At 40.9% G+C, this 18980-nt stretch overlaps 1 protein-coding gene across 2 annotated transcripts in view; it reads left to right on the top strand.

Annotated features, from left to right (window-relative positions):
• CAB39 (calcium binding protein 39) overlaps positions 1 to 18980 on the top strand; it is a 63847-nt gene that overhangs the window by 32648 nt on the left and 12219 nt on the right. For both annotated transcript variants that reach the window (XM_061636720.1, XM_061636719.1), the window contains exons 2-5: positions 234 to 392; positions 5474 to 5638; positions 10563 to 10681; positions 13225 to 13393. In XM_061636720.1, coding sequence (XP_061492704.1) covers positions 279 to 392; positions 5474 to 5638; positions 10563 to 10681; positions 13225 to 13393 — 567 coding nt within the window. In that variant the 5' untranslated portion in view covers positions 234 to 278. The remainder of the gene's footprint in view (positions 1 to 233; positions 393 to 5473; positions 5639 to 10562; positions 10682 to 13224; positions 13394 to 18980) is intronic.

The following is an 18980-nucleotide window of genomic DNA, read 5'->3' as shown; positions in this document are numbered from 1 at the left end:
GAGACATGGAGGGCTCAGTAAGAGGATTTTGGCTCTGAATAAAAGTTGCAAAATATCTTGCTGAAAAGTGAGTTGATAGGATTTGGTGTCTGCCATGTATTTGAAATTAGAAAGCTTCAGGTTCAGCTCTAAAAATTACGTTGAATTGTGGTGCCTACTTGCTTAGACTCAATGGTCCTAAGCTTTGTTTTTACTGCTCCTAACTACATTCATTTTTTTGTTTTAATCTGCAGGTGAAGGAGGAATTCTAGAAGGAAGGGCACGTTCAGCTTGCAAACATGCCATTTCCCTTTGGCAAATCCCACAAGTCTCCTGCAGACATAGTGAAGAATCTGAAGGAGAGTATGGCAGTTCTAGAAAAGCAAGATATTTCTGACAAGAAGGTAGAAAAGGTATGTTCTGCATTTCCTTCTTTGGACACCTTTTAATAAAACGCTGATACTGCAAGTGAGAGAAAGATGTGCAGGTCTCCCTTTTCTAAAAGTGACACTTCTATGAATCCATTACATTTCCTGCTTGTTAATGCTAGCCCGTAAGTGCTTCAAATCTCTGAGCAGCTTATGTAGACATGGACAACTCTCCAGTTTTGATGCTGTTTCCAGCTTACACTAATTTACTCCTGTCACCACTACCATCGTGCCTTCCACAATGCTGTTCTATGTCTGGAACAGTCTCTCTGCTCCCAGGTTGTCAAGCCTCTTCTCCAAGCACCTCCTCAAAATCTACTCTTTCCTGAGCCTTGCCTGCACCCTCACCTGATTCTTTCCTATTTGTCACTGTTCAGTCAGTCACTTGAGATTGCCCACTGGTATGAGATGTAAGTTTGTCATTTGTCAGCTTTGATGGGTATAGTCATCTTTTCAAGCAACTTGACTATAGGACATCCCAGCATAAGCATTCCTGCAGTTGCTTAGTACAAGTGTCTGTGTGAAGTTGCTTCCTTGTATTAAATGCAGTATTTTCTCTCCTCTTGAGATGCTAAGACATCAGACAGTGCACAGAACAGATAAATAAATGACTGAAACATGGATCTTAATAACCTGGTTTATAAATATGCATACTCAGCTGCTGAAGAATACCCATATTCTCCCTAATGTGGAGGAGAAATAATTTCAGCATAGCTAGGAGAGCTAAGATTCCTTCCCCCAAACATTTTCCTTTAACTTTAAATGTAGGTAGTGTCTTATCCCCACCCCATCCCCAAAATGTCATTGTGTGTCCCTCGGAGAGACTTGCAGATAGTTGTGAAACAGGTGCATATGCCAGAAATACCCTGATGTTGGGTGGCTGAATTAGAGGAAACATTGCTTTAAAATGAGCTGCATAGCACAGCTTTTTGAGGACAAACTTGGGGATACCAGTTGGGAACGTGGGCGGGCGATAAACACTTTTAAAAATTCTTTTTAGTAATAAGCCTAAAGAGTCACAGTTAACATTTCCTACTATGTGGGTGTCAAGGTCTGATGGACAACTTTGAGCCCAGTTATATCAGTGGAGAGAACGAGGGTGTGTGTGCATGCAGGAAGGAAGGAACCAAAATGACAGTTTGGGAAGGAGTATGCCACAGGATGCAGCAGCCATGGAAGTATATCAAACATAGCTGTGTTTTTCGGTTGGGGAGGGGGTAATAAATAAATAAGCAAACTTAAGAGGGAGTATAATTTCATGAAGACTGAGAAGCAAATTTGGAGGAAAAGGAACATTTGCAAACCCTGGGGAAAAAACAATGGCATTCAATAGAAAAGGATGCTTCAGTTATCATTTTTATCCGTTACAATTGTTCCAAAATATAAACTAGGCTGCTTCCAGAGACACCATTAAGGAGCAAAGTCTGTTGTTTAATTTGGACCTATTTTTATAGGGAACAAGCTTGAACAATTTCCACATGTATTCTGAAATGATCACCCACTGATCACTTGAAATGAACCTTAAGGAAACTTAATATATGGAGCAGAAAATCATTATTTGAAAACATAATGAAGTTTGGTTTATTTTAGCTCTTTACTAATTTTGCCCTTACATCAAAATGATTTCTTGTGTGTGTGTTTTGAGTATGGATATATTTTACAGCTGGAAAGATGATATCTAGTTCTGGGACCTTGGACTACTTGCACAAATGGGACTTGCCCTTCCTCCCCTGCTGCCCCAAATACCCCCCCTCAAATTTGCTCTGGGGAGTGGGGGGGGCTGCAGGGAAGAGTGGAGGAAGGAAAGAAAATCCTGTTGTGTCTGCTGGAATGACAATGGATCTCGTACATTGTCACTGTCTCCTAGTGTACATATTCCTATGTTCCTATAAATCAGACTTCCCACAGCCTAGTGCCCTCCAGACATTGTTGGACTCCCAACTCCATCAGTCCTAGCCAGTGTAGCCAATTATTGGGGTAATGGTAGTCCAAAACATCCAGAGGGCGCCAGGCTAGGGAAGGTTACTTTTGAATCTAAGCAAATGTTAAATGAATTAGTGATCAGTCATGGTAGATGGGCTGAAAAATCATTTTTTAAAAGCAGAATTAAAAAAGCACATCAGAAACTACTGTTTTAGCAATCGCAACTCAATTTGCAGTCCTGTCATTTAATTGTGGGCTGTTACTTTAACTTGTTTGCTTTAGAAGCCTTTTAAATGTGGCCAATTGATTAAATAGCTGTTTTATGGAATATTACAGGAAAATATGTACACAGCAATGTTGATGCACAGCTAAGTTTTCATTCTGTCAATCAATGAAGCTTATAAGCGTAAAACACCACTTTCTCTGCATCTCATTATGTTCTTTTCTATACCACCAAATCTATAGGGAAATGTGGCTCAGGTTGCACAGTAGAATGTGTAGAATTATGTTGCCCACATAGCACCGCTGGTTGTGCTTGTAAAAATAAATTGTGATGCCCTACAAAATAACATACCTATTGCACCCTCAATATTCCTCAAAAGCTGGTTGATGAATAAGCAAGATTATTGTGGGGCAGGCACACATATTGCAAGAAATTAAGAGGCTGGTGTTAATAGTCATACAAGTATAAACATGAATGGCATTTCCTGCTACAATGTACGTATTCCCTGGTGCTCTGATTTTGTGGAGATCACCCCTGTGAAGCAGTTGGATGAAAGTTACTACCCTAGCGGCTGCTAATTGTTTTATCTCTTGGGGGTGGGCAAATTAAATTATCTTGAAACCACCGTCACTTGCTTCTGGAACCAGAACTAAAATCACTGTGGGAATTAGACATTCAAATTCAGCCAGGGGTTTAGAGTATTGGTTGTTTATGCTGTTCACAGTAGGATAACTCTATTGTTCCACCTGGATCTTTAATTATGGTGGGAAGGGTGTTATGCCTTTCCTTTCTGGCTGCTTGGAGCTTGGTCCATCTGGCTGCCAATCTTGGGTGATAAGGCTGTGCACACAGTATACCTTTAAAGCACATTCAGAGCACACACACCCCAAGAATCTTGTGACCTGTAGTTAGTTAAGGGTGCTTGGCATTGTAGTTCTGGAAGGGGTAAAGTACAGTTCCCAGGATTCTTTGGGGGGGGGTCTTGGAATGTGCTTTAAAGGTATGATGCTGCCATATACCTTTTTGTGTCCTATCACAGAATGCTGAATGCTGGGGGCGTGCTGCTGATTTGACTGTTACTTAAATGGCCTTTTTTTCTGCTTAATCTTGTGCTGGCTATGTCTTTAACAGCTGTTTTTCATGTTATGCCAAAGGACCTTGTTGAAACAATAGGAAATATCAGATCATTAATCCTGCATCCTTTTAACCAATTTAATGCTGACAGGATATTTAAGTGAGCACTAAACCTTTTCAAAAGCAAGTTGCAACTTCCTCTTTGTTGGCAGCCTCTTTGCTCTGCTATCAGAAATCTGTTGGTCAGATCAACTTCTGTTTGCCTTTGTGGATAGGCTGAGGTTCTCATGGCTGAGGATCTCGGTGAGGATATTTGAATTTGGGACAGTTCAATATTGAAGTCTCCCTATTTTTGTATTGGCTCCCTTCAGATTTGGGTTTTGCTCAGTGTGACATTTCCCCCCACTGTCTCCTCTCTCCCAAACAAACAAGCCTTGCCTTTTGAGAAGGGAGAGTTTTTAATGAGTGTGGAAGGTTCATTAGAAGAGGAGAGACCTTTAAAGTCCCTTCTTTATCCTCAGGACTACCACTTCCACCTGGATTCAGTTTCAGGAGCAGGGAACACCTCAGATTCCATGGTTCCCTATGGGGTGGTGATGATGATGCCATTCCAGTTAGTGAGAGGTTGGAAAGGCCTGTTCTCTTGAGAGCCCTTCCTGCTGACACACACCTCCTTACCTTCTCAAATGGATGGTCTGTGGAGGGGGAGCTTGCTTCACCTATTCCTCTCAGTTTCCTTAGATATTTGCAAGGGAACCCCCTTTTTTTATATATTCTCAAGAGATGCTTGGGGAGGAGAAAATTCATCTGTCATTTCCTGAAATTGATTGCAGACAAAATGTGGAGATAGCAGCTTGTTGGATGAAGGCTCACTTCTGAGGCTGGAAAAACAATAGACCTTAGGCAGTAGGTCACATTTTTAGATTCCTCCCAGTCACAGAATGACTTTGATGTTGAGTTTCCAACATAAGTTCAAATGATTGTGTCCCTGAGAAAGGCCCAGCCCTGCTGTACATTCATATTTGTGAACTAGGATTTTACTTCAGATACCGTGGGAGTCAAGAAGTAATATTAGGATTCCCCCCCCCAACATTACATTTTGTGTTAGGCTAACTCTAGACTTCCATTTTTTATGTATCTTTATCTATTCCCATCTTGGTTTACCTCGGCTTTATTTTTATGTTGCCACTGTGTTGGTTTATGGCATATGTAATTGCTCTTGGAGCAGTAAATATTTACTTAGTGATAGAACAGGCTTTGCTAGCATTCTGTTTCCCTTTTCTCTCTAACCTTGTATCAGTGTGCAACGTCCTCTGACTTTCAGCTAAGGTATGGCACTCTTGGTTCTTCTGTGGAACATACTCAGATGACAAGTGGCTTTTTTACTAACTACACCATCCCAGTGTTTTCCCATAGGTTGAGAGGCAAAGAATATGAATTCTTCTTTATCATAGTCACCTTTCCCTAGTTTCGGAAATGTGGTGCACTGAAATTTCATCACCATGCCAGGTTTTTGTGATCTGGCTTAACCACACCATTGAAAATATGTGTATTTAAAAATATTTTGTATTGCACTTTTACAATCTGATGCAGACTGATGTGATTTCAACACAAAACAAAATTAGGAGTAATTTTATTCTTTCAATGTATAATCAGGAGGTGGTTATGAATGGGTGGGCAGAAGTAGGGGCTGTATTTTTTTCAGTTAACAATTACCTTTATTGTCTTCATTCCTACTTTGTTCAGTCTAATATCTGTTGCATGTTGCTGTGGTAAATACATACTAATGAGCAGCTTGGTTTGGACTTCTGAAAGAATTGTAGCTATTTTGTTTTCCCCTCTTCAGGCTACCGAAGAAGTTTCAAAAAATCTAGTTGCCATGAAAGAAATCTTATATGGCACAAATGAAAAGGAGCCTCAGACAGAAGCTGTGGCCCAGCTTGCTCAGGAGCTATACAACAGTGGTCTTCTTAGCACCCTAGTAGCTGATCTGCAACTCATTGATTTTGAGGTAAGAAAATATTACGCTGTACGTTCATGTTCCTTTAGAAAACCATATCCCCCAAAGAGATTTCAAGGTGATCTTTCCTAGTCTATATTATAAGCAGTGGGGGGAGAATATAGGCTCATGAATAAATATTTTGGGTTTATTAATTATGCAAGAACTTAGCACTCCCAGAACTTAATTGCTTGACTGTAACACCAAAAGAACTGCCTTATCTTAGCACACTTTATACCTATACCTGTTACCATAACTTGGCACCGTGTCCTGCATAGGTGAAGCGCAGAGGATCCTTTAAGAATCTAAAGGGAAGTAAAATCTGTCATGATATTAATGCATGCCGTGGGGTTTGGCATCTTGGTGCCATGTCTCTCCCCACCACATAGTTTTATAGATCTATCCCCACGAAAGGTTGTTGTTGACCTAAATTAGGGATGGGGAAATGTGCTATGTGATGGGTAGGATTCAAAAGTACATAAGAATAGCCTTGCTGGATCAGACAAAAGGCCCATCTAGTCCTGTATCTTGTTCTCACAGCGGCCCACCAGATGCCTTTGGGAACCCTGACACTCATGGTGATTCAAAATGATACATGCTTGGGGTGTGTGTGTGTGTGCATGTGCGTGCGTGCACGTGTGTGTGTGGGCGGGGGAGAGCTAGCTCATCAAATGTCTCCAGATTCTTGTGGAGAGATAACATTTACTCTGATAACCTGGAGGGAATGAATTTTCTGTCGTAACTTCCATGGATGAAGAAGCTGTCTGTGCATGCTTTTTTTAATCCCTTTTTTAATCAAATTACTAGAGAAGCCTTGCAGGTGCTACAGGTGCATGTGTACGTTTGGAACTGTGTGACCAGATTGTGATGATCTTGCTCAAGGCACACTAGCTATGCTTATTGTTGTGTACTTTGATCAGGAATTTTTCATGATGAGCTGACAACTCAGTTGTTTTGATTCACTGAATATTACTCTAACATTAAATTGAGTAAAGGATTCTCCTGGTATACCAAGAAGTAATATATTTCTTTTCTAACTTCTGGTGTACCAGAGAGTAGCTTGTCCTCTAAATGGACCTGATATGAAAGATTTATTTTGGAATGTCAATTCTCTCTGGTCTTTTCTGCTGATTTTTCATACCTAACACTGTTGTGAGTGATGTTTTCCCCTTGGAGTTGCATTTCAAAACAGATTAATTGGGAAGCTAACAAATCCACAGCTGTGATGTCTTAACTAGATTCTTGTGAAATGTATGGGGAAATGCTAAAAATTACATTGTATAAAGTTCTGCTAAAATTATATTGTATAAAAATCTGCTAAAATCTTGTTTCTCTTTACACAAGTGGCTTTCTTAAAACACATTGTGTAAACCAGTGATTTTCAAACTGTCTCCACTGAGGGAGAGTTGTGCCTCCACCACCCCTCACCTACCAACGTCTGTTTGCAGAGGGGGCAACACACTGTTTTTATTTTGACTTCTCTGCAATACCCAATATAGCAAAGCTATTAGGGATTCCCTTTTATTCCCTCAACTCTGATGCTATATGGCTCAGGTATTAGGAAAGCCTGAACTCCCCTGTGACATTTGGTCCTTTTTAGGTTCATAGCTGTGAGTTCATCTCCTGTGACCTGATATTAAACTCTCCTTCAGGTATGCTCTGACCATAGATACAATGTATCTAAGCCAACCTCTAGCGTCACCAAATTATAAGGCATGTTTGTATGAAACAAAACAATACTTATTTTATAGCAGATGTGCTTAAAAGAGCAAGATTATTTGGTTACAATGCAGGTCTTTTGTTCTTTATTTTGGTTATCAAATGTTCTTTATACTGTCAGAACCCTGCCTAACTCCTACCCACCTAGATATACACACAAATGCCACCCTCACACCAACTAAATCCAAAATAATAAATCAAACGACCCTAAACTCTCTAAGCCCACAACTAACCAACCTAAACTCAAAACTGCCAAGCACTTGATATAAACATTCAACCCTCAGTCACTCAGCCAATCACTATCTAGCACACACCAACATTCCACTTTCTGGTTCCTCTCTCCCAACACTCACCACTTACCTCAATTACACTACTACACATTGCTTACCATAAATATTACAATATAATAGCATCAAACATTTATATACAAGTATGAAACATCACAGGGAGCCCTTTCCATATGTGCCTACTGAGAAACCCCTATCTCTCTGGTACAAGCATTCCTATATTAAAATTCTGACACATGTTCTAGGGCACACACAGGTTCCATTAAAGTGGGTGTGTTCCATTAAACACACCCAGGTCTAACATGGTAAGTTTGCATATTTAGAGAAATTTCCTATTTTTGGTTCAGAGAAAAGCCTGTATTTTGCCCTCTGGGGAAAGAAGATGGCAGTAGAAGCTCCAACAACAACATGAATGCAATTTTCTCTGTTATGAACTGAGCGACTTCTAGCTGATCAGCCCCACTCCCTTGCCTCAGAGGTACAATGTAGTACTGGCTAGTGGGTGGTGGCTTAAGTGCAATATGAAGGAAGGCTAATGTATCATTATGGTACCATGTAGACACCATTTTATTCTGTTCCTGATTGTGCTTGAATTTGTATTGTGCAAATAGTCTGTAAGCCATTTTGAGAGCCTCTTGGGGCTATAAAATGGGATGCAAATATTCTATATAAATGGAGAAGTGGAAGGAATGGGCCTGCAAAGCCTGTTTCCCAGGGCACTCAAAACCTGAAGCTGGTCTTGAACATGTCCAATACTTCCTGAGGCTGTTCTGTGTATGGAAAGATAGTAGTGATGGACAAGTTTTCTTTATGTTCATTTTGTTCCTCCATTACTGTTTTTTTAGGCATCCCAAGGTTCTTGGAACAAAAGTTGAATGTAAATTAAAGGAGCTGAGCTATATAGTATCTAATGAGTTTTCTATCAGTGGGAAAGAAGATTTCTCACTTGTATTGTAAGTTGCCTGTAGCAAACTAGATTCTGCTTTGAGGCTAAAAGGCAAAGAACTTGAAGCACATAATTGGTTTCCTTTCCTTTCAATACCAAACCACCTTTCCCCCTACTATACTGCAAACTGTGTCTGAAATTCCTGTGTTTCAGGAGCAGTGAGCCTCGTGGGGAATAGCTGTTGGAGAAATACCAATTCAGAGCTTTAGTGGGTAGTTCTTTGGATCCTGACTGTTTTTATAGACCTTTTGGGTTTTACTGGGATAGTTTTGAGTTGGATGTTTCTGACATGTGCAGACTACTTTAGGCACATGGGGGGGGTGCATGCACATGCATGTGTTTTAATTTCCAGAGGTATTGTTTGTTTATGGAAGGTATGGTAGCTGTTCTAGGTTTGCGGTGTACCTTTACTGTTCTTCAATGGATGTACAATGTTGTATGGGCAGACAAGTCTTCAGAGTGTGGTATATGGATAACAAAATGTCTTGAAAACAAAAATGCCCATAGGCAGTACTTCAACTGGAGTGATTTTTCTTGGGTTCTTCTGAAAACTGTTTGCTTAAGCGCCTTCTGCTGCTTAGGTCAGTACTAGTAACTTTTAGTCTTCACCTCTGCCAGTGCAGTACTTGTGCTTATCATCAGAGTGACAAAGTTACATCACTTGGAAATGATTAATAGTTCAACAGTAATGTAATTGTGTATTACTATGAACCATCACCAAGTTCATTATGAGACTAACAAGGCAATACTGTTACTAATGGCAAGTCCGGAGAGAATAATGGGACCCTAGGCATAGTTGGCTGAATGGTGTTTGATTGTTGTGATACATGGAGTTTGGGTGGGGCAGTTTCCAGAAACACTGCCCTACTCACTACACAAACAAAGAGCTCTGGTGGTGCTTTGGACCAGCTTTCAATGGAATTAGAATTGAGAAAACAATTTGTGTTGTAAATCTTAGCATTTATATTCAGTCAGCAGTTCTATTCTGTCAGCAGTTCAACATCCAACTACTCAGACAGGTTGGGGGGTATTGCAACAGTTTTCTATTAACAGCATCCATTTGGTGTTGATAATGTTTACATGCAGGTGCTAATGATATGGGTCTATTTCCATGTTGTCAACACCTCTGATACCTAGGTTATTGGGGCACTTTGATGTTACCCCAGCTGCATGGGAACTGCTTATAGCAAAATAGTTCCCACATAGCCAGCTAATGTTAAAAGCAGGGATAGCCAACATGGTATTCTCCAGACATTGAAATACAGCTCCCATTATCCCTGACCATTGGTCATGCTGGCTGTGTCTGATAGGAGTTGTAGTCCAACAACATTTGGAGGGTGCCACATTGGCTGCCCCTGGTTTAAAGGGACCTTGAATTAGCAAAGAAACCTACAACTCTCAACAACATGATCTTCCTTTATTTTCTTACTACTTGCAATAATATAATCAACACATTTCAAGCAAACAAACTGTTTTGAGAAAATCTATATAAAGAAAGGAGAACTTATGAACATGAATAGTACAACTTGTGCTGAAGAAAGAGGAGAGCAGAATATTGTTCCATTTTGATATTCCTAATAGTCAACTCAGAACATGAAGTTTTCCTTATAGACTGCAACACAGAGCAAGTGAAATTTCACATGGCATGGAAACTTGGGATATGGTGGTTTTGTTCCCTTCTTAATGTATGTGAATCATGACTGGATAAGGGGGATTCTCAGCAGCAACCAGGGATACCTATAGCTGCAGGATAATAAAATCCTGATGCCTGAAATGACATAATTAGTTAGCTAGTAAAAAAACTGATATATGTTTGTCACAATAGCAAATGCTTTGAGAGCTCTTGGGTGATGGTAAGTGTAAGTCCTTCTACTTAGACAACTCAATTTGCTGCTTTAAGGGCATGAAATTATGGGCTCTTAATGTTATTGCTTTTTATATACACCACTGATGTTATCTGCTCTATGGCTTGTGTTTTTGGCAGGGTAAAAAGGATGTGGCTCAGATATTCAACAATATTCTGAGGAGGCAAATTGGTACAAGAACTCCCACAGTTGAATACATCTGCACTCAGCAAAATATCCTGTTCATGCTGTTAAAAGGGTGCGTATAGTATGTTATAGAAACAAATTTAAACTGCTATACTTCCAACTTAAGACCAATTCCCACACTCAGTTTCTCTGGCTCTTTTCAGTCAGATACACACCTAAGATTGGAGATCAACCATGCTGTACACACAGACAGCTGCAGTTGCTTGCATGTATCTAGTACATTTGTTCCATTAGTACAAGGATTTACACTTGTGTAACAGAACTTTCCCACTCTCTCTCACCTGCACACATCCCACACCCTCCTGAGAGTTGGGGGAACCCCAGAACAGATTTATGGTGTGTGTGTGGGGGAGTTCTGCTGCGCAAGCATACGTCCTTGCACTCATGGAACAAGTTACTTAGCACTACATTAGATAAAAACCAGAGCCTTTTTATATAGAAATGTTCATACTAAAGTTTTCATGTGGATTCTCAGTCCTCAGTTCTGCAGTCATTCTTCATACAGAGTTATCTGACTCTGTAAACTGACCCTTACACATTTGACCATTTGCCTTTTGTCCAGAGCAATATTCACACTGAAGTCATGTGCCACAATGCCCCCACTGGCTTTTCATAACTGATTCATATCCTTGTAGCCACGATATACCATTGATTCCAGCTTGCCCAAACAAAGACCAATTCATTGTGTGCACTCCCTGCCAGATTGCTGCTTCCTCTTCTTATATTGTCTGCATTGTTCCATCTGAGCATCATGCTTTATTTTTTTCAACATTTTCACAATGAAACAAATGTGACACTTTAAGCCAAATTAATGTGTAGTGTAAATGTTGATGTTCGAAACAAAGGGATATTTGAGATTGTTTTCCTCTACACTTAGAGGAAATGACGTCTCTTCCTTTTGCCCAAAAAATCTCTGTAATATTTAAGTGACGTGAGAAGTCACAAAATACAGGAGCTTGTCAATCTAAAAACACTTTTGAAAGCCTTTCACACAACAAAAGCCAGTTATTTTTCTTCCATATTTTCTATCTTGATGAAGTTCTTAGTTTTTAGGCTATATGTTTAGTATAGCTCTCTCTTCCTTTCTCTCACCAACCAGTTCTTAGGGAAAGTAGTGTGGCACACTTTAATGTGTGCTTATTTTTGCATGTGCATGAGATGCAGAGGGTTTTTTTAACAAGGAGGATAGACAGTCGTAAAATATTAGACACACCACAATTCATGCCATATTTCCTGACCAGTCCATTCCTTAAAACTCTTACTGGGACCATCCAAGTGGATTGGTATAGAAAACAGTACATTAAAATCCTACTAAATGTTAAGGTCACTTAAACAGGTTAGATGCAGTCTGAGTATGTTTAAGTTGAAGCCAATTGGGGCTTTATTAGTCAAGCCAGCACTTTGAGCATGACACAGATATGGTAAGAACCCTTCGCAGATTCTAGTGTACCAGTGTAAACGCTCCTGATACTCTATCTCCATGAGGAAGGTTTGAAGCTACACATATTCAGCTTTGTTTGCAACTTCTAAACAGTTAAATCCAGCTCTCTGTTCAGTGGATTTTAAAGGTGAATGGGGTCACTAAGTCTGAATGACAAAAGGGACACAGCTGTCTAATCATATGAAGCTGGTAAAAAGTATTCCAGAGACTTTGTATGCACTTCAGTAGAGCCAACAGCGTTTCAGGTTATGAACCTGATTGAGAGGGAGAATTGGCTTGGGCAAGAGTATCTGAAGAACCATCTTCTCTCATACCAATGCACTTTGCTCCAAATGCCCCTAGCATCAGAAAGGCCTTCTCTGGACAGTCAGGCTTTGGAACTATCTCCCAGACTGGGTTTGTGTGGCATCCTTTCTTGCCTGTTTCTCCACTTCCTGCCACCAGCACCACAGCATAGAATCTTTAACAATGTTTTGACAATATAATCTACAAACGTAGAAGGTGGAGAGATTCAGTATTTGTTTAGTGCTAAGTGAACATTGCTGAATCAATCACTTCAAGTGTATTAAAGTATAAGCCATTGTCAGAGCAGAATATTAATCTTGCATCTAGAAATTGCTGTTTTCATAGGTCAAGATCTAACTCTAAGAATGGTGTGCAAATGGAAAGTGCTTCTGTGCATGCAAAGGGGGAAAAGGAGATTGGCATTTTTCACTTGTTGCTATATCTCTTCACGCTGCTCCATGGGATCTTCTGGATGGATCCTGGCCACATTGTTTAAACTCCAGAAGTAGCAATTCTGCTATATGAGAAAATTATTCCTAATGGCCAAACAACTTGTGAAAAAATTGAACTGGTGCACAATATTGACTATAAGACTAATACCAAGTTGATCAGTGTAGCTGTAGATAGGTGAACTGTAAAAGTGCTTTGAAAGCATAGATGTCCATTCCTAGGTCACTGGTCGAGATTAGAAAGCATCAATGTTTCTGTTGAAGAGTAAGCATTGAAAACGTTAAACAATTGGAATTATGGAATTGTACTAATAAATATATAATTGCTAAAACTGTTTTACAGGAGGTCAGTGTGTATCTTATATTTTGCTGTAGCATATTTTTTCTCTGAGGTGTTTATGTTAATTTCTCACGTTACAGATATGAATCTCCAGAAATTGCTCTGAATTGTGGAATTATGTTAAGAGAGTGCATCAGACATGAACCACTGGCAAAAATAATCTTGTGGTCAGAGCAGTTTTATGACTTCTTCAGATATGTGGAAATGTCAACATTTGACATTGCTTCAGATGCATTCGCAACTTTCAAGGTAACAATCTATATTTTGACTACTTCTTTAAATGCCTTCCCCGATAAATTTCAGGAAAACATATAACTAAGAATAAAAATATAAAAGCTCATTACTAATATCAGCAAAGCAGCAGCCATAGATTAGCATTAACAAAATCACAGCAATATCAGCAGTAAACATACCTTAGGTCCCTTTCAATAAAAAAAGCCTGCTGGAACAGGCCACCCTTGCGTTATTTTTCCTGAAGGCAAATGTGAACTTTGGTGAACCACTTTGGATGGTATTCAGTACTAGTTCTATTCAGAGTTGGACCTGTTGAAGTTAATGGATATGACTAACCTAGGTTAGTTATTTCAGCGGGCCCATTCTTAGTAGGACTTAGTTGAATATTCACTCATAGGCAAAAAACCTTGCGGTTTAAGAATGTACCTATAGCCCACCGCTATTTCTATCAAACTTTAAAAAGCAGGGAAATTGGGCAGCTATTGAATGCACCAGGGGAGCAGGAGACCTGACCTCCTCTCTGAGATATTGGACTGCCCTACAAATTTGTCAAAATGCAAACACCATTTCGGTTGGTCTTTCACAGTCCGATCCACTTCCTGTGTAGCTTGGAAGAATTTGGTAACGTGCCTCTGAGCATGTGGTGAGTGGTGGCAACACCTGCCATCTCCAAAGATAGAGAATTATATTTTTGTATGTTTGTTGGTGTTCTTCTTACTTTACTTCTTTCCCGTGTTACTAATGTTTCTACAGAGAATCTAAACTAGAAGATTTTATTTCACTCATTCATCCCAGAAATCTGTGTCAAATTTATTTTTATTAATTTCAAAGCCTTTTTATTGGTCAGTGTCATATGATGGTGAAGACAGCCTTTTGTGTTTCAAATTGGAGGCTATGTTCTATTTCTATTTTGGGTGCATTAACAGTGGAATCTGAAACTGCAGTTTGATGTAAAATCAGACTGATTACACTATGTTGCAATGACTCTAGCTGTTGGAAAAAAGAGGATGCATGTTTTCAGCCTGCTATGTTTAAACCATTTCATTTAAGGCAAGGTGGGCACAGTCAATTAAAAACATAGAGCACACCTAGCATTTTGCTAGAATATATTTCACCTACCACTGTTTTATCTTGTGCAAATTGAGACACTTCTGAGGTCGACTGGAGACTATTCTGCAGGTTAGTGCCATTATTCCACAATTATGTTTGGAGTTTTTTTAGTCTAAATTTTGCAAAGAGTTGCTGTACTTCACATATTCACAGAAATAGAAACAAAAGAAAATGATTTGCTATAGGAAACTTCACTAAAATTGCAAAGGAAATCAGACATATTCAAAGTGGCCATCTCAACTATATCAACTGTCTTAATAATGTTGCTTCCTCCCTGCTAAAACAAGATCAGCACAGCACATGTCTTCTTTCTATTATTTGGGCTGATTGCAGGTATTGCCACCACTCACCATATGCTCAGAGGCACATGTTACCATATTCTTCCAAGCTACACAGGAAGTGGATTGGACTGTGAAAGACCAACCCAGATTGTGTTTGCATTTTGACCAATTTGTAGGGCAGTCCAATATCTCAGAGAGGAGGTCAGGTCTCCTGCTGCCCTGGTGCATTCACTATAGCTGCGCAATTTCCCTGCTTTTTAAAGTTTGATAGAAATAGCTGTGGGCTATAGGTACATTCTTAAACTGCAAGGTTTTTTGCCTGTGAGTGAATTTCCCTGCTTTTTAATCCGGGAATTAAGAAATGGGATCCTGTCCAAGTTTGCTGAGAATGGATTGATCATTTGCATGCTTATTGAGTTCAATGGGATTTGCTCCCCTGCAGTCATGCTTAGGATAGGTGAAACTTACCACAGAGGATGGGGAGGAGGAGGAGGAGGAGGAGGAGGGAGGGGGGGAGGAAATGCAGAGGGGAGGACTGGGATAGGAGCAGGCAGGAGGGAGAGGGGTACAGAAGGACAGGTTTGATCATTTGCATGTTTATTGAATTTACTCCCGTGCAATCATGCTTAGAATAGGTAAAACTGACCGGGAGGGGGGAGGAAGGGAGAGCTGGAGTGGGCAGGGGAGGAGGAAGAAGGAAGAGGGGAGGAGGAAGGGAGAGGGGAAGGAGGGGAAAAGCTGGTCTGATCATTTGCATGCTTACTGAGTTCAATGGGATATACTCCTATGCAATCTTGGTTAGGATAGGAAAAGCTGACCATGGGGGAGTGGGAGTGGGAGTGGGAAGGGGAAGGAATGTATTGGAGGGGGGCAAAAGAAGGGGGAGGGGAGGGCAGTTTCGATCATTTCCATGCTTAGAGTTCAATGGTATTCACTTCTGTACAATCATGCTTAAGATAGGTAAAACTGACCATGGGGAGGAGGAAGGGGAGGGGGAGGAGGGGATTGGAAGGGGATGGGGATGGGAGGGGCAAAGGAAAGGGAGGGAAGGGGCAAGAGGGAGGGGATAGGAGGGAGGAGATGGGAGTGGTTTGATCATTTGCATACTTTTTGAGTTCAGTGGGATTTATTTCTATGCAATCATGTTTGAAAATGGAAATGGACTGCCTTCAAGTCAATCCCCACCTATGGCGACCCTTTGAATAGGGTTTTAATGGTAAAAGGTATTCAGAGGTGGTTTCACCATTGCCTGCCTCTGAGGCTGAGAGGCAGTGACCAGCCCAAGGTCACCCAGTCAGCTTCATGGCTGTGTGGGGATTCGAACCCTGATCTCCCAGGTTGTAGTCCAACACTGACCCAGGGAAGGGGCAGGGAGTGGGAGGAGAGGAGATTGGATGTGTTGGCACTGAGCAGAAGGGAAGCCCCTTTCCTTTCCAAAAAGAAAACATTGTAAACAGTATCATTCTTTTTCAGGCTTTCCCCCACCTTTTTATTCTACCGCAGGCACATGTAGCGTCCCACCAACATTTAAACCAAAGCTGCCCCTTGCCACATCCACACCAGGCCTTTATTTCACTTTGGACAGTCATGGCTTCTCTCAAAGAATCCTGGGAAGTATAGTTAGTGAAGGGTGCTGAGAGTTGCTAGGAGTCGCCCTGTTCACCTCACAGACTTAACATAAGAACATAAGAAGAGCCTGTTGGATCAGGCCAGTGGCCCATCTAGTCCAGCATCCTGTTCTCACAGTGGCCAACCAGGTGCCTGGGGGAAGCCCGCAAGCAGGACCAGAGTGCAAGAACACTCTCCCCTCCTGAGGCTTCCGGCAACTGGTTTTCAGAGCATGCTGCCTCTGACTAGGGTGGCAGAGCACAGCCATCACGGCTAGTAGCCATTGATAGCCCTGTCCTCCATGAATTTGTCTGATCTTCTTTTAAAGCCATCCAAGCTGGTGGCCATTACTGCATCTTGTGGGAGCAAATTCCATAGTTTAACTATGCGCTGAGTAAAGAAGTACTTCCTTTTGTCTGTCCTGAATCTTCCAACATTCAGCTTCTTTGAATGTCCACGAGTTCTAGTATTATGAGAGAGGGAGAAGAACTTTTCGCTATCCACTTTCTCAATGCCATGCATAATTGTATACACTTCTATCATGTCTCCTCTGACCCGCCTTTTCTCTGAACTAAAAAGCCCCAAATGCTGCAACCTTTCCTCGTAAGGGAGTCGCTCCATCCCCTTGATCATTCTGGTTGCCCTCTTCTGAACCTTTTCCAACTCTATAATATCCTTTTTGAGATGAGGCGACCAGAACTGCACACAGTATTCCAAATGTGGCTGCACCATAGATTTATACAACGGCATTATGATATCGGCTGTTTTATTTTCAATACCTTTCCTAATTATCCCTAGCATGGAATTTGCCTTTTTCACACCTGCCGCACACTGGGTCGACATTTTCATCGTGCTGTCCACTACAACCCCGAGGTCTCTCTCCTGGTCGGTCACCGCCAGTTCAGACCCCATGAGCGTATATGTGAAATTCAGATTTTTTGCTCCAATATGCATAATTTTACACTTGTTTATATTGAATTGCATTTGCCATTTTTCCACCCATTCACTCAGTTTGGAGAGGTCTTTTGGAGCTCTTCGCAATCCCTTTTTGTTTTAACAACCCTGAACAATTTAGTGTCATCAGCAAACTTGGCCACTTCACTGCTCACTCCTAATTCTAGGTCATTAATGAACAAGTTGAAAAGTACAGGTCCCAATACCGATCCCTGAGGGACTCCACTTTCTACAGCCCTCCATTGGGAGAACTGTCCGTTTATTCCTACTCTCTGCTTTCTGCTTCTTAACCAATTCCTTATCCACAAGAGGACCTCTCCTCTTATTCCATGACTGCTAAGCTTCCTCAGAAGTCTTTGGTGAGGTACCTTGTCAAACGCTTTTTGAAAGTCTAAGTACACTATGTCCACTGGATCACCTCTATCTATATGCTTGTTGACACTCTCAAAGAATTCTAATTGGTTACTGAGACAGGACTTTCCCTTGCAGAAGCCATGCTGGCTCTGCTTCAGCAAGGCTTGTTCTTCTATGTGCTTAGTTAATCTAGCTTTAATAATACTTTCTTCCAGTTTTCCAGGGACAGAAGTTAAGCTAACTGGCCTGTAATTTCCGGGATCCCCTCTGGATCCCTTTTTGAAGATTGGCGTTACATTTGCCACTTTCCAGTCCTCAGGCACGGAGGAGGACCCGAGGGACAAGTTACATATTTTAGTTAGCAGATCAGCAATTTCACCTTTGAGTTCTTTGAGAACTCTCGGGTGGATGCCATCCGGGCCAGTGATTTGTCAGTTTTTATATTGTCCATTAAGCCTAGAACTTCCTCTCTCGTTACCACTATTTGTCTCAGTTCCTCAGAATCCCTTCCTGCAAATGTTAGTTCATGTTCAGGGATCTGTCCTATATCTTCCACTGTGAAGACAGATGCAAAGAATTCATTTAGCTTCTCTGCAATCTCCTTATCATTCTTTAGTACACCTTTGACTCCCTTATCATCCAAGGGTCCAATCGCCTCCGTAGATGGTTTCCTGCTTTGAATGTATTTATAGAATTTTCTGTTGTTGGTTTTTATGTTCTTAGCAATGTGATCCTCAAATTCTTTTTTAGCATCCCTTATTGTCTTCTTGCATTTCTTTTGCCAGAGTTTGTGTTCTTTTTTATTTTCTTCATTCGGACAAGACTTCCATTTTCTGAAGGAAGACTTTTTGCCTCTAAGAGCTTCCTTGACTTTGCTCGTTAACCATGCTGGCATCTTCTTGGCCCTGGCGGTACCTTTTCTGATCTGTGGTATGCACTCCAGTTGAGCTTCTAATATAGTGTTTTTAAACAACTTCCAAGCATTTTCGAGTGATGTGACCCTCTGGACTTTGTTTTTCAGCTTTCTTTTTACCAATCCCCTCATTTTTGTGAAGTTTCCTCTTTTGAAGTCAAATGTGACCGTGTTGGATTTTCTTGGCAACTGGCCATTTACATGTATGTTTAATTTAATAGCACTGTGGTCACTGCTCCCAATCAGTTCAACAACACTTACATCTCGCACCAGGTCCCGGTCCCCACTGAGGATTAAGTCCAGGGTTGCCGTCCCTCTGGTCGGTTCCATGACCAACTGGTCTAGGGAATAGTCATTTAGAATATCTAGAAACTTTGCTTCT

The sequence above is a fragment of the Rhineura floridana genome, chromosome 7 (assembly GCF_030035675.1).
Source record: "Rhineura floridana isolate rRhiFlo1 chromosome 7, rRhiFlo1.hap2, whole genome shotgun sequence".
NCBI lineage: Eukaryota > Metazoa > Chordata > Lepidosauria > Squamata > Rhineuridae > Rhineura > Rhineura floridana.
This window is presented reverse-complemented; position numbering and strand designations above follow the sequence as displayed.